This window comes from Dendrobates tinctorius, unplaced genomic scaffold, assembly GCF_039654945.1.
Source record: "Dendrobates tinctorius isolate UK_male_01 unplaced genomic scaffold, ASM3965494v1 ptg000006l, whole genome shotgun sequence".
Classification (NCBI taxonomy): domain Eukaryota; kingdom Metazoa; phylum Chordata; class Amphibia; order Anura; family Dendrobatidae; genus Dendrobates; species Dendrobates tinctorius.
This window is the reverse complement of record NW_027361674.1, coordinates 7556760-7583064: the sequence shown is the minus strand read 5'-3', so window position 1 is coordinate 7583064 and position 26305 is coordinate 7556760. Positions and strand designations below refer to the sequence as shown.

General features: G+C 41.9%; 1 protein-coding gene across 2 annotated transcripts in view; it reads right to left on the bottom strand.

Moving 5' to 3' along the window:
* Window positions 1-1569: 1569 nt before the first annotated feature.
* Window positions 1570-26305, bottom strand: part of CEP170B (centrosomal protein 170B) — an 88020-nt gene continuing 63284 nt past the window's right edge. The window contains exons 12-20 of one of the 2 annotated variants that reach the window (XM_073570494.1): window positions 22817-24529; window positions 17863-18103; window positions 15978-16137; window positions 10857-10895; window positions 9683-9823; window positions 7020-7108; window positions 6826-6919; window positions 4398-4449; window positions 1570-2348 (exon numbers count right to left, since the gene is read on the bottom strand). In XM_073570494.1, coding sequence (XP_073426595.1) covers window positions 2113-2348; window positions 4398-4449; window positions 6826-6919; window positions 7020-7108; window positions 9683-9823; window positions 10857-10895; window positions 15978-16137; window positions 17863-18103; window positions 22817-24529 — 2765 coding nt within the window. In that variant the 3' untranslated portion in view covers window positions 1570-2112. The remainder of the gene's footprint in view (window positions 2349-4397; window positions 4450-6825; window positions 6920-7019; window positions 7109-9682; window positions 9824-10856; window positions 10896-15977; window positions 16138-17862; window positions 18104-22816; window positions 24530-26305) is intronic. The other variant, XM_073570500.1, reaches the window with a different exon arrangement.

Genomic DNA, 26305 nt, shown 5'->3' with positions numbered 1-26305 from the left:
TGATTGTAGGAATCTTAACAATTCTTATACTACGCGTAACTGTTCTTTTTCAGTTCCTAAGCTGGCCATACACATCAGTTTGCTGTTGGCAGAGTGGTCATTTGGATGAGTGCTATCTCTCCTGACCTCCACGTTCATACATATGCCACCCTCAGTTTGGTTGAGCATATTTGGAGGTTTTTAATTGGGACAGTGAAGTAAAGGCACGCATACATATTATACCAACGCCCGCTGAACCCAATGACATCGACGGGTTTGGTCTACAGTCTAATGTGTATGAGGGCCCCTGCATTTCAAACTGCCAATCCTTTTGTTTTCTAAGGCAAGAAAGTCGGGTGAGATAGCTGCTGGCCGAGCAATGGTTTGGGTGGTTTCACATTAGCGCTTTTTAAGCGCACGCACGGCCGGGGGTAGCTCCGCCCCCGAGCTGGCTCTCTGCCCGGCGTGCCCGCCCCTTGCTTGTAGCGCCGCCTCCTAGCGCACAGCGGCGCCTGCGATCGGCGCACCCTATCTTTAGCATAGGGTGCGCAGATCGTGCGCAGGCCGTGCGCTAGTTGCGCTTTGACCTGCGCTGCGCACTTTTGACGGTGCGCCGTGCGCGCCAAAATCCAAAAAGTTTGATTTTGGTGCGCACGGCGCACCGTCAAAAGTGCGCAGCGCAGGTCAAAGCGCAACTAGCGCACGGCCTGCGCACGATCTGCGCACCCTATGCTAAAGATAGGGTGCGCCGATCACAGGCGCCGCTGTGCGCTAGGAGGCGGCGCTACAAGCAAGGGGCGGGCACGCCGGGCAGAGAGCCGGCTCGGGGGCGGAGCTACCCCCGGCCGTGCGTGCGCTTAAAAAGCGCTAATGTGAAACCACCCTTTGACTGACAGCTATCTAAAGAGTATGAAGGTTTAAGTCCTGGTCAAACACCTCTCCTCGGGAACAAAAAGACTGAGCAGTGAAGTTCAATATGTCCAATTCTTCTTTCCCCTATCATCACCTGTAGGAGGAGCGTTAAGGTACATTTACACTGCATGGCTATCGGAAACTAGTGTTCCTTTCCTATTAATCTGGCCATGTAAACAGGCGGACAATCAGCCGTCAAGTGAGCCAAATGGTCGTTGTTTGGGTGAAATGATCTTTCACCTTGCTAAAAGATAATCATTCTCATCAGCACATTGTTCTGTGTAAGAAGAACACGTACTGCAGGGAACAATGATTTTCTATGCACACAGAACCATCTGCTACCAGTAGCTCATCGGTGGTTCTTTAACCACCATATTGGAGGCTAACCCAATATGTAAGGCCAGCTTATGATCGAATCTTTAAGCAATATGATGTTTCAGTGGTTTTATGAACAAGAAAAGAAGTAGAAAAATGTTTAGTACTGTCTAAATAATTTACAATTATGGCGTTCTAAATTACGGAAAGAAAGCAGGTCCGGAAGACTAATTCCTAAGCTTTCAGCCTAACAGGTCTTGTGAAAGGGTGAATGACAGACCTTATGTAGAAGTACCACTAACAGAAAGGTCTAAAATGTATCTAATAGCCATTGGAACAAAATGATGGGCCTCAAACATTACAAAAAATGTAATCTATATGGTTTATGGGAATGCATTTTGGCAAAAGACAGGTCACTTGAGTTTCTTGGTACTAGTATGACCCATCGATAACATGGTTTTTAAATCACACAGAACAGAACTAGGAAAACAATTCAGTACTTAAGTGCAATCTACATACAAGAATAATATATGTGTCAGACCCATGAACCTGAAAATTTACAATATGCAGGTCTTGATTTTATGGCACATTTTTTTTTCTTTAAGCAAAGTCAATTTCTATGTTGAAAAAAAAAATAATATTCAAGTAAATTCGCTTCTGTGTGGAGCATGAGCTGGTAAACAGTGCAAGTTGTAAGAGTAAACTCAACATTCATTTGCAAAACACAGACTTTTGTGCATTTGTGAGAACAGCGAGTCCTGCAGACAAGCACATGTACTTAAGGATATCGCACCAGAAGCCACATAAACGTAGTTAAAATAATGGCTATTTATATTAAGAAACTCAAGAACAAAAATAAAAAAAGGAAATAAATATTTGAATAATAATAATTTAAAAAAAAAAAAATCAAACAATATAGGCATCTTCCTCATCTCTACCAAAGCTTGATTCGGGTGATCTCGAAGAGCCCGAGCTGGACTTATGAATGTAGTTTCTTATGCGGACTGGTTGATGAGACTCTGTTTTTGAAACAGAGTTAGGAGTCCTAGATTGAGGTGTCAAAGTCTGAATGACAGGAGAAGCTTTCTTGTTAGTAGGGATGACCTCAAGGTGCCCAGCTGGGTCAATAATTGCATTTATTACTGTGGGATGAGAAAAAAAATACATCATTAAGACATTATAATAACCACATGCATGTAATAATGGCCTACCAACAAAAGGAATAAACAATGATAAAAGATAGGTTCTGTTCACCTCTGGGTTCGACCGCTACATCAATACTGATAGTGATAATAGGGCAGCGTGCAACACTCTTTCTCCCATTAAAAAGAAACCTTACAGGGAAGCCCAATTAGCCCAAATACAGGTCATTTGGGGCCATACACATTTATTTTTATACATATATAAAAATGTTCTTTATGAACGACCAAAGGACTGCACCAAATTTGGGACAAAGGTAAATCAGGCACTTTGGAGGGTTTTAGGCCGGGTTCGACTCTCTCGGATCTACAGTTCTCGATAAGTTCAAGAACAAAAAAAACAGAATACAAAGGCAACCAAGTTTCATCTCTCTAGGATCTACCGTTATCCAAACATTCGTAAAAAAATGGAATACAAAAATAAAATAATAATTGAAATATCTTCGGGACAGATGTCAGCTTCATATCAGTAGCAAAGAAAGTTTTTAATCACATACACAAATAGTTAAATAAAAGCTGGGTAGCAAATCTGGATAATTGTACTAGTGGCTTATAAAAAGGGAAACAGCGCAGAGGTTATAAGTTCATACATTTCTGCTCAAGGAGTCCCGTGGGTGGAGTTACTCAACGATTGGCAACCTTTCCCACATGACGGGGTCACCCACTGGACTCTTACACCCAAATTTGTCAAAAATATATAAAAAACACAAGTTATACTAAATATTCTCTCACATAACTAATCAACCAATCTGCTCCCTTCTCCCTGCTCTACAACCTTTTGGCAGTAGCTCACATCACATGTTTACTGTAGACTGACAAGGATTTTTTTTAGTCAATTTATAGGGAAAACACTCAGTGTTCAGACTGCAAAGACAGTAACGGTGATGCTCAGATTTGTAAAGATGGTCGATACTTGTGGCACATTCCAATAAAGAAAAGGAGGCAGAACTCGCCACGGACGTGACCAGTAGGGTTTATTCGGTGTTGGGTATTACAGAGACAGATAAACCCAGCTGGACCTATGTTTAATCTTCTTTTATTTAATAAGCAAGTACAAAAAAGCCTTAGTCAAAGGTGACGAAGGGTGACGAAGGGTGCCATGAGCCCCTGAAACGCGTAGATGTTACTAGCATGCAGATTTTTTTGTTTGTCATCCATTTTTATACTTGCTTATTAAATAAAAGAAGATTGCATGTCCATTGAGCTGGATTTATCCTTCTCTCACCTATGGCGTTGTGGCAGAAACGCTGTTCGTGATCTGGACTGCAGTGAAAATACACAACGGTGAGCTGGACTTTTCTTGCTATTGAATTACCGAGACACAAACTTGGGTGCGATCTGTTTCGCATGCATTCATGCTTCCTCTGGCCATAGTAGGAGCCGGAAGAAGCATTAATGCATGCGAAACAGCTGTTGCTTAAGTTTGTGTCTCTGTAACACCCATGATCGAATAAACCCTTCTGGTTACGTCACTGGTGAGCGCCATCGCCTTTCTTCATTGAAATGTATTTTTTCAGTAGTACTGCAAAGACTTTTAAAGAGATTGTCTCTTCTCAGCAGTTAGCATATCCACAAGGCAATTTTCGGATCTCCCTTAGAAATAAAGCATATTCTCCACTGACAGCGGTGAGCAAGGGAGGCCGTTTATCCACACTAGCGGCTGATATACTGGTTTTACATGCATCTGTTTTTAATTCTTTTTTCCATTTGCACATAGCAAAATACAAGATAAAAATTATAAGAAAGAATAATTCTGCACCAACTAAAACGAATAAAGTAACTTTTTCACATGGATATTTTTATGCGCTTACAAATAATCTAGGGGGACATTATTTTAATGAGACATTACTTCTCATTTGTCACAACACCCGCTCTAGGGGACCTACAAAAATCCTAATTAATTTTGTACAAATAGACAAAGAATGTTAACCCCATCATTGAGTCCAAGAAGAAATTATTAGCTTTCAAACAGTGGTGAGAGACGGCACATACCTTCCAGTTGTTTCTGAACCCTTCGCAGAACTTTCAGAATAGAACTGATTTCCTTAAAGATGAAAGATATAAAATAAGTTGAACAAAAGACAAAACGGGCAAAGAAAAAGTTTCTCAACTCTTAAAATGGACTCATCCTCATCTAAACCCTGTTTCTACTTCATACTTGCCAACTCTACGGGAGGCTCCAAGAAAGAGAAAAAAAAAAAAAAGAGGAGACCTCCCAGACTCTTGGAAAAGTTGGCAAATCTCCTGGGTGCGGAAGAAGTCTTGTATTCCACCATCTCCTGCACGAAGATGTTGGGATGTATGCTTTATTTGCTGCAAAATAATTCCCTTAAAGGGGTTGTATGAGATATCTAAAATGCTGCACCCGGGCAGCAGTAACAATAAAACAAGGAAAGAATACTTACTCCCCCTTCCGTTCCAGAATTGCATCCCCTCTGCTCCCCAATGGTAAGCCATTTACATTGGCTGCAGACGTCATGGCCTGTACCCCTCCCTCCCCAATCACTGGCCTCAGTGGTATAGAGCCGTTACTGCTAAAGCAAGTGATTGGCAGCAGGTGTCTTCCAGGTTAGACAATATACCGGAGTGGAGCAGAGGGGACGCACCGCTGGAGTGGAGAGTAAGCATTTAATTGGTTCACCTTGTCCCTTGTGTGTGCACGGGGTGTACGGAGCAGAGCCGTGTGTGCACGGGGTGTACGGAGCAGAGCCGTGTGTGCACGGGGTGTACGGAGCAGAGCAGTGTGTGCACGGGGTGTACGGAGCAGAGCCGTGTGTGCACGGGGTGTACGGAGCAGAGCCGTGTGTGCACGGGGTGTACGGAGCAGAGCCGTGTGTGCACGGAGTGTACGGAGCAGAGCCGTGTGTGCACGGGGTGTACGGAGCAGAGCCGTGTGTGCACGGGGTGTACGGAGCAGAGCCGTGTGTGCACGGGGTGTACGGAGCAGAGCCGTGTGTGCACGGGGTGTACGGAGCAGAGCCGTGTGTGCACGGGGTGTACGGAGCAGAGCCGTGTGTGCACGGGGTGTACGGAGCAGAGCCGTGTGTGCACGGGGTGTACGGAGCAGAGCCGTGTGTGCACGGGGTGTACGGAGCAGAGCCGTATGTGTACGGGGTGTACAGAGCAGAGCCGTGTGTGTACGGGGTGTACAGAGCAGAAGCGTGTGTGTACGGGGTGTACAGAGCAGAGGCGTGTGTGTACGGGGTGTACAGAGCGGAGCCAGGTGTGTACAAGGTGTACGGAGCGGAGCCGCATGTGTACAGCGTGTACGGAGCAGAGCCGTGTGTGTATAGGGGATGTGGGGCAGAGCAGTGTGTGTATAGGGGGTGTGGAGCCGAGTCGTGTGTGTATAGGGGGTATCAGGTGCAGTAATAGGGACATATACGGCAGCAGCGACTCAGCATTGGGGTGTCAAGTGCAGTAATGGGGACACATACGGCAGCAGCGGCTCAGTATTGGGGTATCAGGTGCAGTAATAGGGACACATATGGCAGCAGAGGCTCAGTATTGGGGTATCAGGTGCAGTAATAGGGAGACATACGGCAGCAGCGGCTCAGCATTGGGGTATCAGATGCAGTAATAAGGACACATACGGCAGCAGCGGCTCAGCATTGGGGTATCAGATGCAGTAATAAGGACACATACGACAGCAGCGGCTCAGCATTGGGGTATCAGGTGCAGTAATAGGGACACATAGGGCAGCAGAGGCTCAGTATTGGGGTATCAGGTGTAGTAATAGGGACACATACAGCTGCAGCGGCTCATTATTGGGGTATCAGGTGCAGTAATAGGGACATATACGGCAGCAGCGGCTCAGCATTGGGGTATCAGATGCAGTAGTAATAAGGACACATACGGCAGCAGCGGCTCAGCATTGGGGTATCAGCAGGATGAGTGGTTTGTGCAGGTTGGGGAAACATGGTGATGGGGCTGGAATATGAGAAGTGAAACGTGTAGTTGTTGTATTCTCTGTAGCAGAGCCGTGGCTGGAGGAGTTGTCATGTCGGTCTGGGCCAGATGGAAAAGACGTGAAAAGTGACCGATTCCATCAGAAAGAACGTCAGCGGTAAGACACCAACTATACCTGTGCAGTAATCACATATGTTTTGTAGGACTGGTATTTACCACTGATCATATTGCGGTAATATCCATGTTGGTCTTTATATAGGGATTATTTTCAGTAACAGCGCAGTCATCTCCTACATCCACTGTTAGGGTGCGTCACCGAGTTGTAATCAAAGTTACCTAGTTAGGGGCCACTCAGAAGTTTCGCCCCCCCCCCGAACCGAAACCCTAGCTACGCCTCTGGGTGGATGTCCCGGCAGTCTGATCCTCACCAGTAAAGTAGTGATATTATACCCTAGAAATATGCCGTCACTTATAATAGTAGGAAACCCCCTTTTAGGAGAAGGAAACTTACCTTGTTAGATGTTTTAAGTATTGGCACTTCATTTTCAGAGTGAATTTTTGCTTCTATTTCTTCCCAACTTTTCTCTTTATTCAAAAATAAAACTCTAAAATAATAATAATAAAAAAAAATAATGCATTTTTTCTCCCTAATATGCCCTGTAAATACTATATGATCATGGTAAAAAAATGAAAAATAAAACCTACTTCATTTTTTCAGTGAGTACTTCAGTATTGGAACATATTGTGTGCGAGAGTTGTGATACAGGATTCAACATGAGGTTGTCAAATATGACCTGCAACAAATAAGAATTTCATAACGTCACGTCAGATGATTACAAAAAATACAGATATCAAATATCTAAAGATGTCGGCTTGAAATATTCAGTGAGTATAATGATAGGAAAAAGGGAGAGGAGGAACTGGTCTATAGAGACAGACACCAATGGACCATAGACATTTTTCCTAAAAAGGGGTTCTTAGCCAATCAGTTTTTTTTTTGTTTTAGGAGGTGAAACACTTTTTTTTTCTCTTGGATCATGTAAACCCCAACTTGAGAACGCCTGGTACAGCCCTAAAAGTGACGAGGACTGTCCTGGCAAAATTGGTACTGTTCACAAATATATTTTTGGATCCTTGTTGCTGGCATTTGTTGGGACATTGGCTAGCACCAACTTATGACACAACTGGCGCAATCGGGGCACTGAATTCTCTTAAAAGGGGCTGTAGGCTTTTATTGAGAAGGGTCATCTCGGTTACGGGAGCTGTATTTCTTTTTCTCCCACAGTGGCACCCAGGATTGAGTAATCTGGAGCAGAACAAGGAGATTTCCGTCCAGCTACATATATGCAGGTTACTCACTGCATGAATGGATCTCTAGTGCCACCTATTGGAGAAAGAATGCAAGAATCTCCTGCGCTGCCTATTGGAGAAATGGGACAGGATCTCGAGTGCTGCTTAATGGAGAAAGATGACGGGCCTCTAGCATCACCTATTGGAGAAAGAGAACAGAGTCTCCAGTACAGCCCATTGGAGAAACAGGCGGTCTCTAGCACCACATGTTGAAGAAAGACATGGGGTTTCTAACACTAATTATTGGGGAAAAATGGGGTCTCTAGCACCACCTACTGGACAAAGACAGGGCGTCTCTAGCACAACCTACTGGAGAAAGACAGGGCGATTCTAGCACAACCTACTGGAGAAAGACAGGGCGTCTCTAGCACTACCTATTGAAGAAAGGCAGGGTGTCTCTAGCACAACCTACTGGAGAAAGACAGGGCGACTCTAGCACAATCTACTGGAGAAAGACAGGGCGTCTCTAGCACTACCTACTGGAGAAAGACAGGGCGATTCTAGCACAACCTACTGGAGAAAGACAGGGCATCTCTAGCACCACCTACTGGAGAAAGACAGGGAGTCTCTAGCACAACCTACTGGAGAAAGACAGGGAGTCTCTAGCACAACCTACTGGTGAAAGACAGGGAGTCTCTAGCACAACCTACTGGAGAAAGACAGGGAGTCTCTAGCACCACCTACTGGACAAAGACAGGGCGTCTCTAGCACAACCTACTGGAGAAAGACAGGGCGATTCTAGCACAACCTACTGGAGAAAGACAGGGCGTCTCTAGCACTACCTATTGAAGAAAGGCAGGGTGTCTCTAGCACAACCTACTGGAGAAAGACAGGGCGACTCTAGCACAATCTACTGGAGAAAGACAGGACGTCTCTAGCACTACCTACTGGAGAAAGACAGGGCGATTCTAGCACAACCTACTGGAGAAAGACAGGGCGTCTCTAGCACCACCTACTGGAGAAAGACAGGGAGTCTCTAGCACAACCTACTGGAGAAAGACAGGGAGTCTCTAGCACAACCTACTGGAGAAAGACAGGGCGTCTCTAGCACAACCTACTGGAGAAAGACAGGGCGATTCTAGCACAACCTACTGGAGAAAGACAGGGCGTCTCTAGCACAACCTACTGGAGAAAGACAGGGCGTCTCTAGCACAACCTACTGGAGAAAGACAGGGCGTCTCTAGCACAACCTACTGGAGAAAGACAGGGCGACTCTAGCACCACCTACTGAAGAAAGACAGGGCGTCTCTAGCACCACCTACTGGAGAAAGACAGGGCGTCTCTAGCACCACCTACTGGAGAAAGACAGGGCGTCTCTACCACCACCTACTGGAGAAAGACAGGGCGTCTCTAGCACAACCTACTGGAGAAAGACAGGGCGACTCTAGCACCACCTACTGGAGAAAGACAGGGCGATTCTAGCACAACCTACTGGAGAAAGACAGGGCTTCTCTAGCACCACCTACTGGAGAAAGACAGGGCGTCTCTAGCACAACCTACTGGAGAAAGACAGGGCGACTCTAGCACAACCTACTGGAGAAAGACAGGGCGACTCTAGCACAACCTATTGAAAAAAGGCAGAGCGTCTCTAGATCAGTCGTTGGATTGGTAAGAGTTAAAAAGCCTTGCCAATGCATGAAAACATTCTACATATTGACTTCTCTGTAACGTATGTCGGTCCATATATTACGTAAAAACATTTTTTGGACTTTGCTTAAGCCATTAGATTAAGTAGGGTTCAAGTTGCTGTGACATGGTGTTTATTGCCTCTCCCTTGATTTGGATTTCCCTCTTTGTCTGTGTCCAATGATCCGTTCCACAACATGCTGGCATCTCAGCCAAATGACCAGCCCTGTAAAATGGATCATTGCACACAGATAATAGGGGTTCCAAGTCTGTGAAAAAACAAAAAACAAAATAATAATTATATATAATATGCATACATACACATATATACACATATATTAATAAAATATTATATTTCTACTATAAAAAGGACACATATGTAGAATACTTACTTCCTCTCGGTTTCTAGCCCTTCTCTTTAACGGATCATCATCGCGATTATCATTCATGTTTTGGTTAAAGTCTTTCAATCCAATTGAGCCTGGTGGAACTTTCTGATAATTTAGGCTTGCCTCTGGTATATGATGAACCAACTGGAAAATAGGTAAAAATATGAAGCACCGTACAACGTAGACATAAAAAGGTAATGGAGCATTGTCCGCTAATCTAAATCCTTAGAATGTGAGTTTATATACTTAGAAGTCCTGAATCGTGGTAAATAAGTACCCCCTCCCCATCTTGAATGTGCAAAATGAATCAGTGGAATAAAATAGAAATATTGGCCCAATTCATCATTTGCATTTTGGGGTTTTTTAAAGTCACCTTACTTTTTAGGTCTTGTGTTATTTGTTTGTTTTTTTTTTTAAAATACTTAAAAACGGCACACACTGTACATAAAAATTTTGTGCAAATTTAAAAATGCTCTTTATTTTTGCTTAACTTTTTTTATGCGCCTGTGTATAGCAAAAAGTTACACATTTTGTAAAAAGTTGGCAAAATCTGCCGCATAGTAACTGCCGTACGTAAAATCACTTCAGGGGGGACTGGAGTACATTTGCAACAAATTTTGTGACTTTTCGAAAGGTCACAAATGATGAATCAGTAGAAAACATCTGGAAAACAAAAACCAGTTCACAATGACAGAGAAAAAACAGAGGCGAGCACATATAATAGACTTTAAAAAGGCGCAAATTAAAGGGGGTGTCCATGACCATTTTATTATTTTACTAAGGGCCTAAAAACAAACAGGCAGGTAGGTGCTAACAGAGGCAACTACCTGCCGGCTAAGAGCGATAACCGGTGATTCAGCTGCTCCACGTCAACAGAGCAGCTCTTCTACTTTTGGGCTGCTCAGTCGACAGGACGCGACTGCCGACATCACGCTGATTGAGAGTCATTTCCCAGCAATTAGGTGGTTGAGAGTTTTACACTGCCAGGATTATGCCACGCGCCTGGCAGTAACATTTTTGTACATTAGCTTAGATGCCCTTTCCAACTAGAAACACAAACCTTCATTGTATATCTATATTTTTTTTTATTTGTTTTTTTTTAGTCTTATCCATAACAATGGGAAAAACAATTCTAAAAACAAAAGAAAAAAAAAAACAAAAAAACACAGTCATGCACCTGTGATGGGTATGGCCTTTGTGAGGTTCTTTTAGGAATCTGTGATAAGAAAAAAAAAGAAAATATAGATGTAAAAATAAATAAAAGTCAATGAAAATGGTCAGTTGCTCATTCAAATCAAAATATGTTGTTTTTTTTCCCCAAGAATATACCATTGTTGATTATTGATTCGGGACATGACTTTTAAATGGGGGTTAAAATTTCCCTCTGTTCTATATATGGACACTCTCTCATGGTCGACTATCGATACTGCATTGTGACCTGCGAAATCAAAGTTACTGTCCAAGACTTGTGTAAGCATATAGGAGAGTCACAAGTATAAAGGAGAGTTACAAGAGTATATAGGAGAGTCACTGCCACATCACTGGAGGCTTGATGAGCTAAATCTCCAAACAATGCTACTTGGCATATACGTACATTGTATGTGCAGTATGGCCGATTATACTCTAGTGTACACTAACATCCACAATATAGTCGCAATACCTCAATCTTACCCTGTTCTACTGAACCAGACCTACACCAGCCATACACAGTACTTTAGATAGCTATCGGGTAAACATTTGTTCAGCCGACAGCTATTCCTCCAGGTCCTCTGACAAACAGGAATGGTGGGCCAAGTTCTTAACAGAGAAGTAGCGTAAAACCCTGCCAAACAGGACTGGTGGTGGCTTATCTCCCTTAGGAGTAAATGATCAGACACGTTGAAATCCAAAACTTGGGACACCACAGTATACTTTAGATTGTCCGTTTCTATCAAAATTGACCGATTCAACAAACATTCCTCCTGATGGCCCATCTATCGTTCACCAGCCATACGTACCTCTTCCAACTCCCACATTGACAGGAACACTTGGTACAGTTAAGCATTCTGTATTCTCTAAAAGAGAGGTACTCAGTGCCATAAAGACCAGAGAAACATTCCCCACTGAACAAGAGGATCGGGCAACTGAACACAAAATGTCCGATCCTTATGTTCCCCAACATAACCTGCCGAGGAACACGAGAGGCCACCAAAAGGTATTAGATGCTCCATCAATCCCATCAAAAACAGCGGGTTCGACTTCTATTTAATCATTATCGAAAGGGTATGAGAGCCTCAAAGCGGTTTTCCTGATTTAAGAAAACCCTTGTCCCCTAGCTGCCGTTTTTGTTTGTTTAGTTGAGTCTCCTCCACGGTTGATAGTGTCTGTTATTGTCTTCAGTGCTAATGTCACATCAACAGCGCTGCAGCCAAACAATGAGCTTAGTGGCATGGAGTGGCTTGTGCCATCAACTTGGGCAGAGCCGCTGAGCTCTCTAATTGGCTGCAGCGCTGTTGATGTGACATCAGCGCTGCAGACAATAACAGACACCAAGAGCAGCGGTGGAGACTCAGCCTTTTTAAAAACAAACTGCGGCAGGGAAAGAGTGGTTTTATGAAACTGGAAAACCCATTTTAATGTGTATGGACACTTGTAGATCATCATAGGGCTCTATGATAATCTATGTCCTGTTCAGTGGAAGCAATAGGGAAGTTTTGATATTATGGATGTGTGAAAACAGACCAAGTCCAACGCACCCTACCACAATATGGATAAGTGTTGTACACGGCTAAATATCGGAATCCAAATCCTGGGTCAATAATGTACCTACATGTGCATATCTTATATAGAAGTACATAAGGCTTAATTCCCATCGATCTATAAGAAATCCATGAAGAACAATGCTGCTCTCCAATAGGAGAATTGTTTCTAGAGAATATGGATCACCATGGAGGGATAATTTGGTGGCACACTGGGTCCATACAAGGTCAGTGGAGATGGCTTTGCAGCTTTATGAGCCTTTATGTGACATTAAAAACTAAAGAGCCCCATATACAAGCAAAAAGAGGAGGTAATTGCAAGATAATGAAAGCCACTGCTTGTAAGTGAATATATTTTTACACAAATGTTTAATCCACTTTACAGGTCCTTTAAATGAGATCTATGATTTGCATCTCATTCTGCACGTCACTTGGCATTTTGTGGTTTTACTAGACAAAACATAGAATTAAAATAGCCATTACATGCAGGGTGTTGTTGGGAACACGGGAATGGGTAAGCTATAATTCCAGCGTGCATGAACACACCACTGTGCCTATGACTTGTCTCTGGGCCAGTTACATTTTACTATGGGAAAGTATTCAACATTTTTTTCCCATTCATTTTCTTTTATGAAATGGTGGATCTTAATTCTTATTAACCTCATTAGTGAGCACAGCTTGGAAATGTGCAACAATTAGAGATTTCTGAGCCTGAGCCCCCGCTCTGATTATACAAGAATTTCAAGTATGTCAGATAGTAATAAGCAGCTCTCTCTAACGTCTCATTGGTGTGTGTATATATTTATATCAATCTATCACTTTAGGCAGGCATATATAGGGTACCAAAAAACTCGGAGGGACAGCAATTGGACCTGCAAAGGAAGAGCGTATGGGCATTCTGGTATGGCGACAGTGGGGTGGCCACCGTCAAGACTCAAGAAACTCTTACCACTGTACAAGTGCACCAGTAATTACAAGTCATGGCAAAAGTAGCACTCTCTATGAGCAATATTATATTACAGTGGAAGGGGACCATGGAGGATATGAGAGTCATCAGCATAGATGGTGCATTCATATATTCAAAATGCAATTTCTACATCTATGTATAGAATGTCGTTTACTCAGCATTTTCCAAATTTTGCTCCCAAATTATTTACCCAACAGTTTGATCATTTTTTTGTCTACATTAACCTCCCCATGATCTTTGAATAGTATGTTATTTAACTCATTAACATAGTTGTAGCAGCCCAGGTACGCTGTTATTCCATTTGCTGCTCTGACTCCGGTCTGTCCACCTAGCATCTAGTCTTGGGTATTTGACTCATGGTGTCTCTATTGTCGGCATGTGTCTAGAGCAGCGTGTGGTGGCTTACTGGCTGGCTCACTTTAATCGCTCAATCAGCCCCCTTCTTTATACATCTAAAAACGGGGCTGGCTAAAATTCTGAGGGTCTCATAGCAAAAGTCCCTTTATGGGACTTTTCGTCTAAAACCGTCTAACCACTTAGGTGCTATGATCACTGTTCACCACAACATCTAAAAGGGCCTGGCAATTGCTGGTTGTGGTGTGGACCCAGCATGTGAGCCTGATCCGCACAAATTCTACCAACTTCTTCCGTACAAACAGTGAATATCAGAAAAAGTGGGTAGATGCTTTGCACCGGTCGTTTGACAACAAGCCACATAGCAGTCTTACCGCCATTGCCACTTCATCATTAGGGCTGGCTTTGCTATTCAAATAAGTAGTCAAGCTACCTTCACACGGCCTCAATAGCATGCTGGTAAAAGAAACGCTCTGCTGTATCAAGCACCAGACTGGAGGAGAGGTGGCCGGGACCCGGAATGGAGCAGTTATTAGGGAACAAGGAACCTGCAACTATACTAATAACTTATGTAACCTAGAGTTTAAAAGATAATTTATCTTTATTTTTTTAAGCCACCTTTAAAAGGTTGTTAAAGAAGCACTCCCAGTTAAGTTTTTACTCTCTTTCTATATTTCAATCATATTATGTTGCACTGTGTATTTACAATTTCTCATTTTGCCTTTCTACCCAGCTAATTCTTCTTTTTCCTCTGCTCTAAGTAGAAACAGGAAGTCTCCTTTCCCTGTATGAGTCATCCCCCTCTTCAACTCCTGACCCAGCTGCTCCTCCCCCTGCCATAGACTTTTGCAGTGATGACTCATGCAGGGAACATAGACCTCCTGTTTCTACATAGAGCTTAGAAGGATTCAGCTCGTCAGTTATTAATCACATAATGTCGTAGATCTAATGGAAAAGAAAAATTAGCTGGGTAGAAAGGCAGAATGAGCAATTGTAAGTGCACAGTGGCATATAATATGATGATTGCATTATATTAACATAAATTGATGGGAGGAGTGTTTCTTTAATTTACTTTTATTAGAACAATGCCTCACACCACAGGAGTGTGAAAATTAATAGTCATTTCTAATGTGCAGTAAATCCCAAGAGAGTGTACGATTCCCCCACAGGGGAAATTATGGGGAGAGTTTCTAAGGCTGTGTGCCCACGTTGCGTTTAAGCATTTTTGCCGCATTTTTCCCGCAGCGGAAACACTTAAAAAGCACAAAACGCATTCCATGCAATCCTATGGGATTCTGCAGTTGCTGTGCCCATGCTGCGGATTTGCTGCGAAATTGCATAGTGGTAAAATTTGCAGCATATTCATTATTTCTGCGGAATCGCGGCGATTCCGCTGCCATAGGATTGCATTGAAATGCTCACTTTACGCATGTGGCTATGCCCACCATGCATAAAGTGAGCGCTTCATGTGTGGATGGTACCCACGGTCTGGAGGAGAGGAGACATGCCCTGGGTATCATATACCTGTAACAAATAGAGTTAAAATTAAAAATCGGGATATACTTACCCTCTGATGGCCCCTGGAGCTCTCCCGCCTGTCCGCCACGCTACCAGCATCTTCCGGTCCCAGGGATGCATGCGCGAATCACCCCAGATGACGTCACGGTCGTGTGACCACTACGTCTTCTGAGGTGATTCTCGCAATGCATCCCTGGGACCGGAAGATGCTGGCAGCGTTGCTGAGGGCCGGGGGGCCACCAGAAGGTGAGTATATCCCTATGTTTTTTTTTTTACATTCTTTTACTATTGATGCTGTATAGGCAGCATCAATAGTAAAAAGTTGGTCACACTTGTCAAGCACTACGCTTGACAAGTGTGGCCAACCTGTCAATCACTTTTCCAAGTGATGCTTCAATTTTCTTGGAAAGCGCAAGCATTCTGCAGGGACTTGCGGAAATACTGTGGACATTTCCGCAGCATTTCTGCAACGTGTGCACATAGCCTAAACGAGCAGCTCCCTCTTTGAGGCATTTTCATACCCTCAGATTCTGATCCTGCCATTCAGTTAGTTGCCACTGCAAAGCACAACTTTTAAGATCTATTAAAAAAGCATCTGTCATGGCAGAATCCAATGCAGATCCCTAGTGCATTCCCCAGATTCCATACCTTAAACATCAGATGTGCAATGAATTGACCCAATGAGGGACAGCAGCCAAAAATACTGAGAAGGAAAACTCACCTCTTCTCTCGCAGATATGATTGAGGCTGGTGTGTTTGGTATAGAACTTATAGAGGTACTGTGTCCTGTCCCTGAAGAGCTCTGAGAATCCCCATCTCCGGCCACATCATGTATCTCCTTAGCTAAGCTGGCCACATCATTTACCAGGGTTTGACTCAATCTGTGACATGAAATAAAACATATTAGAAAAGTCTTCCCGTTCATTTATATTAAATACAAAGAGATAAAAAATAAGAATATGTGCACTGCTAAGCACAATATTCAGATGTCTGCGTCACACAGTCCGAGTCCGGGCCATGAGGTCCACACTGGTGCAAGGTTTCTAGACATGAACTCAACAGCCTTATGTATGTCTATTATGCTGTTGAGGTCAGGTCAAGAGACGTGTAGTGGCAATTTCGGACATTATGGTTCCATTTTCATACGGCGTTTCACTAATGCCTGAATTACGCCTAATTTAGGGTTGATTTTTGATGTTAGTAAAACGTCTATCGTGCATTATCATGATTTCAATGAAATCAGAACTGGTTCTGCTAAGTATTTGTGTAGGATGTCGATGCTAGGATCTAAAAGGTAGCCCGCTTTTTATGCAAATAGCAGTACCCCCTCTAGTGATTGACAGAAAAGGATCATGTGGTCTCATCTAGGACTCAGATTTTAAGTGGTCTGTCTTTATGGCATATTATTACTTTTCAGTTGATAAATGTTGCTATGTAATCCTTGCCAAATTTAAAAGCTTCTCAAATGCCGTAAGTTCTATGACACACTTTAGATGTAGAAAAACCATAAATGGCACTCCAAGGGGGATAGATGAGGTGCTCGAGTCAGCTCTTCTGACTGTGGCTTTCAGCCTCTATACCCCAGCACAGAAATACTTCTCACCACCTTCAGTCCATTTAAAGTGTCATCCCCTATGAGTACTGGCTACTTATCTTCCACTTCAACAACACAGCATTTATCTGATGAAGGTCCATGCGAACCAAAATGTTATCCACTAGCTGTTGATTCACGGACTGTAAATACCGTAAATTCACCTTGTTTTGCAACATACAGTATCCTTTTGAGTGCTGAGTTTCATTACTATTAAAATTTTGATGTAGAGAGTCTGGCCAAACATTAAGCCACAGTTCTACAGTTATCTTTCCCAATTCTCCCATACACTGGGGCACTCACTCTGCCGAGCACTCCTGTGTTCTCTCCAAGAGTTGCTGCCAGACATCACTGATGGTCGAATTCTCTCTTCGAGAACATGCCAGATCTTATCTCACCCTACATCATCTGTCAGGGGCCCCTGTAGACTGTCAGCTAAATCTGTCGATATTGGCAAGTCTCGCCAATGTTAGTCTAATGTGCATGGGACCTTTGGGCTGTGTTCACGTTGGTGTCTCCCAAGTCTGCTGTTTTGTCATAGATGTAGAAGAATGGATATAAGAGAACTGGCTGATACTTCACATTATGGATATCAGTGGCACCCAATTATCTCTACTGACTATTGATTTCCGTCACAGCGCCGCACTCTTTTGTCTAGTGTTTGTCCTAGAGCTCTGCGATAAAACAGACCCTTTGATGCAGATATGAACAGAGCTATTGATAGTGGTTTTCCGAATACTCAAGAGAGAAATGAGCCACTGCCAAACACTTTCAGCTGCCCATCCATACAGGTAAAAGTCCAACATGTCAGATTTTTCTTCTATCCAAAATCTGCTGTTGGGAAAGAATGAAGATACCTTTGCTAATTTTTTGCCTTCTTATATCTATAGTGAGTATGGTCATCTTACCTGTGGCTGAAGATCACTTGACCAGACAATTCTATAGATCCTGTGGTATGTCTTGTCATAGAAGAACATTGGGCATCCCGAGTTTATATTGTAAATTTAGCACTCACCTGGCAATTTCAGCTATTTCTTCTGACTGGGTCATGAAGTTATTGTAGACCTCTTGATCATCGTCATCATCATCATCAGGAAGAGTGCTCTGTCGCTGGCGGACCGATACATTATGTGTCCGAGGAGTCTGTGTGGCTGTTGAAGTATGGGATCGTTTGTGTTTAGGAGTACTGTGGTTAGAGCCATATTCCTCCTCAGATGTAGAAATATAATCTGAACCCTGCTGTCTCCGTCTTGAAGCTTATATTATGAATTGGTTTTGGAGAAAGAGAAAGTCAAAAAGATCAATACTTTCCTAACACCAGTGAGATAGATAGGTAGGATTTATGGTGGCCAGTATACAAGTTGCTTGATTTGAATGCAATGGCCCTAACTTTTTACATTTGACTTCCAATGTTTTGGTCATGAATTGGTTTAGATGGTACATCATGGATATTATATCATCAAATTAAGAATACCAAAATCACTGCTGCTCTTGGTCTTATGAATCATTGCTTATCTTACAGAGATCTCCTACTTTGGGAAGCAAAAGATTTACCCAGACCATGGACATTTTTTGGCTCGTAGAGCCACGTGTCGATTAGCGCAATGATCTAAAAAAAACACTTTTGCAACATTGTTTTATTGTCTTGATGCAACTAAAATTTAAAAAAAAATAAAAATATAAATGCTGCAATACTCTTGATCTAAAATGTCCTATCCAGGCCTATGTGTCTCCATGGTAACAGACTACAAATAAACCCAATGTAGTCTGATCCTGCAGTTCCAGTTTCTCAATCTGCTATTTGCTAACCTAATAAATGTAACGAAGAAATAAAGGACACATGCAAGACACTGAGTATGATAACACTTTGCGATTTGAACTGTTTTATTTTTCTGCAAAAATAAAGTGATGGCAGGAAAATGGAGTGTATTTACGTGCATAATTTTTACAGAGCTTTTCACCTAAATGCTAAAAAACCGCCAAACCAAATGACACTTTGTATCTTCAAAAAAAAACGCAGCAGGGCTTAAAATATGTGCTGAAAAAAAGAACCGCAGCCTGTGCATGAGATTTCAGAAATCTCATTATTACGCTAGTGCTGTAAAACACCAAAAATGCTGCAAAAATGTCACGTGTGACCATACCCCAACACTTCTGGCAGGGCTAGCTCCAGGTCTACGGGAGCCTTTGGCCGTTAAAACAATATAATTATATATTTTCCTGTCATTTGTCTTCTTGTACATTTTATTTAACAAAAAGAAAAAGACATTAATTTATATTTATTTTTACACTAATAGTTTTTTAGTAGGGATAACTAGACTAAAACTGAGACTTCCTGGTCTAACTTTTTTTTTTTTTTTTAATATAATGTACTGGCACATCGAGATACGATGCAGTGTACTCAGCCTGTGAAGGCAGTACAGCCTGTGGCTCACTGCTAGTGTTTCTGCCACCATTACATTGGGTTTAAAAAATTTAGTCCAGTACAGTTTCCTACTGCCGTGTGAAAAATAAACAAAAGACTTAAATAAAGGGCAGAAAGCAGCATTGGGCCCTACCTCCCATTTCACCTTTCCAAAATGCTGCCGCCAGCCCTGACCACAGGATCAGACTAAATACACAGCGCTCGCGTATGGTCTGTAACCATGATGATGCATAAATCTGTATACGAGTAGTAACAAAATACGGTAAATGAGTTTACTTAAAAAAAAATTCAAAAGGGTACTCTAAAAAGGCCTTAACGTTTTACTAAAAACTTAATATTTGAAGTTAAGGCCATTGATGTTCCTGGAGATCGGGTTTGACGCATGCCTTTCTAAACTTGTATTGCAACTTGTATATTGGCTTAAAATCAGTAGACAATTGATAAACAGATTAATTATTTGCAGACCGTATATGTGTTTCTACTGTTATTTTCATTGTTTGCAGAGGCATAGATGTAGGGTCAATTTTGGGTCCCATTGCTTGATGTGACCCAAAGCCCCACTGCTATTTCAAAAATGCCAGTATTATAAATGGCACGTGGTCCTGTTTTCCACTGGAACCTTAGATCATCTTATTGCATTTTGAGTATATGGGATACCAATGCCAATTGGGCCTAGCAACTTCAATTTAGCAACTATATAGGCACTAGTTATAAATTGGCAAGGATTTAGGGGGGGTGCAAGCAGTTATACTTCAGCAGGGAGATGGGCATGGTTTCTCAGATAACAATAGAAACAGTTACAGGTACGCAAAAGTCAATAGAGAACCTATGTAAAAGAGTGGAGAAACCGCAATAATGCAATTGTAAATTGCAAAAAAAAAAAAATCCAAAAACTTATTGTTAAAGGGATGTTCAGCCACAAACACAATCTACCCAATGGATAAGACAATTGGGACATTTTCCTTCCAGTATTTGGCTGTATTTGTAACTCCCATGGTGTCCCACTCAAATTCCACCTCATTATGGTTGTGAAGTTTGTGGAGGAGCATTGACGGTGGTCCAGACCAAACATTATCCATCCAGTGGAATGATGATCACTTTTTGTGGTAGAAGTCCCTTTAGATGAAACTATTGGCAGATTCTCACTCATCAATACATAGCTACTCTGTGAAATCATTATATCTATATTGATTATTGAAGATGTACCAAGAGATGCATTTTAAATCCCTCAATGCACAATGAAATGATCTTATCTCACGTCTTGTGTTATCAGAATTTGCTATTACAGTCCATCTATGAGAAGAGCTTATGCCCCTTTGACGACACTTCTAGTTTCTGCCCTTTGTCTTTCCGCTCAGTGTTACACATAGAAATCAATCAGATCATGTTTTTAAGATTTTACCACTATTAGAAATGTGGAACCAGATTTAGTAGCCCTGTGAGGGATATCAGGTTCCAAGATAGAGGAAAAACAAAAGACATGGAGATCCAACAGAGACGGTCTTCCCATTACAGGTCTGTGCCTTCAGCCTCTGATAAGACAAGACTAAACACTAATAAGGGTTATTAGTACATCTCCTGGTAGTTCTCCTTTAAAAAAAGTTAAAACGTTAACAAGGTTCTGATAGGAAAGTTATTCAATTAAAAATCAGTGCTACAGGTACAGACTTTGGAATAAAATGGTTAGTGTGCTACCCACAGAGGGAAGGAAAAACCAATTCATCTGAATACAATTATTCTCTGTATTCAAAATACTTCTTGTTTTCAGCCATTTTTCATCCAGACAGAGCCAACATTTTCCACAACTAATAATAGCGGATCTCCTTAAAAGTATTCTCAAAAAGGAACACAAAGAAATTTATACAACATTCTAAAAAATGCATCAAAAATGTCCTTGTACCGTTTGAGACTTCTCTGGACAAGATAATTCTAGTAAATGCTTGCGTTCTCCATTAACATACCATTTTTGGAGCATCTTCTCATAGAATAGGTCTGTTCCTTTGCTTTTACTCCTAAAAATAGATGACTACATCGACAATGGAGTAGAATTGAGCAAAAATAATAGCAAGACTCCAGTCCAGGGGCCATGGCTATTAACCGCAGACGTCAGACCACAGTACTGCCAACCTCCCACTATCTGAAACGTCTGATTAGTAGACCGCCATGTAAGCGTCTCACCCTAATATAATGACATCGCAGTGGTCTACTGATCAGAAGAGGAGCAGGGTTTATTGCAGGTAGTAGGTGGTTCACAGTGTATTGGAGACAGGCTACCAACCAGTGTCCTGCTCAGAATTTTGCTCAACTCTACAACTGAGTGTTACCATTTCCCTGGACAAGGGCAACCTTGCCTACATACTGATAGTACTAATTGGGCAGCGTTAGAGCACAGTCAGACAGCTGTATACATCGAACTGAGATCATACCGCAATGCATGGACTGGCGGGTGGCTCTCCTGACCCAAGCTTCATATATTTCTATGCAGCTGTGATGCTCAGGTAGGGAGAGCCGCCAGCTAGTCTGTGCATTGTGGTCCGAGCTTGGTACGATTTATATGGCCGTCGGATGTCGCCCTTTGGGTCAGTGTCACACCGTATTGACAAACAGAATGGTAACGCAAGTTGTCAATTTAGTCATAGATTTCCATGAGGAAGACAATAGGAATAACTAAGAGCTATATGAAAGTGTGCACTTCAGCAGTGCTTTTTCATATGAAATACAAGTATTTACCAAAAACAGGCATATCAGGAGAGCTGGCATGCCCACTTAAATTAAAGGTCTTGTTCCAAGGGGCCTATTGGAACATAAACAAGCCAGAAATGGCTGTCACTAGCTTGAGCTTTTTCCATATGAGCTAAACTAGAAAGTCATGGCAATATGCAGCTCCCACTCTTGTATGCAATACATTTCCCCTACAAAGGCTGCATAGAGCTTCCCCTGTTGATAAAAGCTGAAGTCCAGATTGGACAAATCCTGTCAATATTGTATTTTAGATTAGCATTACAGCATATTGGGCTACAATAATTATTAAAGGGTATTCCAGTTATCACCTATCCACAGTGGAATACAACTGCCAAGATTCATACTGATCGCAGTACGGAGGACTGTAATCAATGTTCTACCTCAGTTCCATACACTGTGAATCAAGCAATAGGTGGGAATCTCAGAGTAGATCATTAGAGATTTAACAGCTTTCAACTAGCCTGTATAAATGGAGTACTCCTTAAAAAAAAAAAAAAAAACACAACAAAAACATTTGCGTGGTCATAGAAGTGAGTCAAGTTCCTGGAGTTCTTTTTCTTCAGAAAGTCAAAGCTTATTCTAGTATTCTAGTAATGCGCCATCACTTTCTGAAATTGTAAACCCATTTGAAAGGACAGGGATTTCATTCAATGCTGTGAGTCAAGTCCTCAGCTTTGCCTAAACTAGTTTTCATAAATTCAGTCAATAAGTAAAATATCACGAAATGAAGTAATAAACACAAGTCTGATCCATGTGACAAGTATATGTAGGCAAAAAAAAAAAAAATACAAAAAAAACTTACAGGAAGAAGAGGAGTACTTTACACTACCAGATCGCACTCTAGTAAGTGGTTGTTTGGTTGTAGGCGCCACTTGCTTTTTGATAGGCTGTTTAACTTCGGCCATGGCTGGTTTTCGACTTGAATAGCTGTGATCAACGCTACGTCCAGAAAACCCAGTACGTGTAGAAGAAGCCTCAGAGTCGCTTGGCACATTGAATGACCCAGTCCTCTTTCTTGGCATTGCCAAAATATCAAGCCGGGAGAGCTTTTTTGAGTCACTGCTACTTTTAGCTGATGAAGAAGCTTCTGAACTAATATTCACCCTTTCAGCTTCAGCGCTTTCATTATCAGATGCTTCTCCGAGACGAGCCCGACGTAACTTAGATGCTCTTGTAGGCCTAGGTGTTGATAGGCTATTTGAGCGGGTAAGAGCTTGCTGGACTTTCTGTGCATTTAATGATATCCTGCTGGTATCTTCCTTGGTTGACTGAGCAAAGGGTCTTCTTCTTGAAAGATTTCTTGAGGAAGAATTTTCATAATCTGAGGACACAGTATCAGGAACTGATATGTAGGGAAGACTAGTACTTCTTTCTTCATCTGTGAAATCCAAGGAACCACGTGTTCCAGAGCTGCGCTTCATTTCAAACTTTTTGGCAACGTCTCTCCTGCTACCTCCATCGGCAGGACCAGCTCTCCGCTTTTCAGAGAGTCTCTCCCGTGCACTGGGTTGGTTGTAATGATCCTGAATTGAAGATGTAGAAGAGGACTTTTCTTTATGAAGACCCACAACTCTGCTTTTTTGAGGATGACTTGGTACATTCTTGTCGCTAACAAGACTAACTGTGCTGGCGGTGTCCACGTCAGAATCTCCGGATAAGGAATCATCGGGCGGACACGGAGTATTTTCTATATCATCTATATGATTCTGAGAAAAGAGCTTAGCTTCGAGAGCAGCTAAGGCATTTTCAGTCTCTTTAAGAATTTGCTGGGTCTCTCGACTGTAGTCCGTGTTTGATTTTGTAACATTCATATCTTTAAGCAAAGGATGAGTTGAGATGTTTGGAAGTTTGTTGGGAGAGATGTTGCAGCTGGATTTTTCTTTGGTAAAACTTTCCTGCCTAACGAATGAATCTCTGGATTGTCCATTTTCTTTTTTTAATAGCTGGTTATCTATTTTTGCAATAATTAGGGTTTCTTGCACTGTTTGCTGGTTTCCTTTTGGTTTTACCTGGATATCGTGACTTTTATATGGTTTCGGAATTTCTACATTGGGTAAAATGGAATTTACGTGGGATAAACTTTCAATCTCACTGTTGTTTCCAACATAAAAGCTAGTAGACTTTGGTTCATTAGAAAGCTTATTTGGTCTTTGGACACTTTGTTCTTTGCTACCAGTGTCATCTCTCCTCCATTTAGTTGTAGAAACTGTTGGAAGTTGGTCAGATTTTTTGCTGGACAAGACACCGTCATCAGATTTACTTGCATCACTAAGACTATCTGGATCCAAATCCTCTTGTATAAAGAGCATACTGTTTGGGTCAGAGGGCATGGTTTTCACATCGTTTTCTACGCTTAGAGATTTTTGAGGAACTTCTGAGTAAGACTCAGTACAGATCAAAATAGCTGGTGTTGGAGTTTCAGATTTGTCATTTGGTGGTAGTTGAGGAAGAAGTCGTCTTGTTCTTGAAGGAAATGCAAGATCTGCCTCACCAGTGTTTTCCACATGGTCATAGTCTAAAACCAGAAAGAAGTCAATAAGTTGGTCAATATGATTTTCAAAGTTAATGATGATGAAAAAAAGTTTGTAAGATTTGTTACATAAACTTAAAAAAGACTGATATTTAACCCCTTTCTGCCATGTGACAACTATCCCGTCCATGTGCCCTGGGACCTAATTCCCAGGGACGGGATAGTACGTTATAGCGATCAGCGACGTTCACGGGGTGAGCGCCGCTGATCGCGGCCGGGTGTCAGCTGATTATCACAGCTGACACCCGACACTATGTGTCAGGGGCGGTCACGGACCGCCCCCGGCACGTTAAGCCCTGGCACACTGCAATCAAACACGATCGCAGTGTACCAGGGGTTTAGGGAAGCATCGGCAGGGCAGAGCGCAGGGCATGAGGAAGCCTGTGTAGCGCCTGTGTCAGATCGCTGATCTGTCACAGCGATCTGTGATGTGACAGATCAGCGATCTGTCACATGACAGTGATGTCCCCCCTGGGACAAGGTAATAAAGATAAAAAAAATAAAAATAAAAAGTGTAAAAATAATTTATCAAAAATAAAAAGAATAATAAAAAAAAAAAAAATCGCTAAATAAATTAAAAAAATATATATTCCCTAATAAATTCATTTTTTGGAAATTAAAAAAAAAAAAAACAATAAAAAGTACACATTTGGTATCTCCGCGTCCGTAACGACCCGCCCTATAAAACTGTCCCATTAGTTAACCCCTTTAGCGAACCCCATAAAAAATAAAAAACAAAGCAAAAAATAATGATTATCATACCGCCGAACGAAAAGTGCAATAACGCGCGATCAAAAAGACGCATATAAATAACCATGGTACCGCTGAAAACGTCATCTTGTCACTCAAAAAACGAGCTGCCACACAGCATCATCAGCAAAAAAATAAAAAAGCTATAGCTCGCAGAATAAAGCGATCCAAAAATAATTATTTTTTATATAAAATTGTTTTCATTCCATAAAAGCGCTAAAACATAAAAGAAAAAAAAAAAAAAAAGATATAAATGAGGTATCGCTGTAATTGTACTGACCCGAAGAATAAAACTGCCTTATCAATTTTACCGCACGCAGAACGGTGTAAACGCACCCCCCCAAAAGAAATTCTTGAAATGCTGTTTTTTGTTCATTCTGCGTCCCAAAAATCAGAATAAAAAGCGATCAAAAAATGTCACGTGCCTGAAAATGGTAAAAAATAATGAAACATGACTCGGTGGATCAAAATATGGAAAAATTATAGCTCTCAAAATGTGGTGATGCAAAAACTATTTTTACAATAAAAAGCGTCTTTTAGCGTATGACAGCTGCCAAAAATAAAAACCCGCTATAAATAGTAAATCAAACCCCCCTTTATCACCCCCTTAGTTAGGGAAAAATAATAAAATTAAAAAAATGTATTTATCTCCATTTTCCCATTTGGGTTAGGGCTAGGGTTAGGGCTAGGGCTGAGATTAGGGTTAGGGGTGTGTTGGGGTTACCGTTGGAGTTAGAATTTGGGGGTTTCCACTGTTTGGGCACATCAGGTGCTCTCCAAATGCAACATGGCGTCTGATCTCAATTCCAGCCAATTCTGCGTTGAAAAAGTCAAATGGTGCTCCTTCCCTTCCAAGCTCTGCCATGCGCCCAAACAGTGTTTTACCCCCACATATGTGGTATCAGCCTACTCAGGACAAATTGCAAAACAACTTTTGGGGTCCAATTTCTCCTGTTACCCTTGGGAAAATAAAAAAATTGGGGACTAAAAGATCATGTTTGTGGAAAAAAT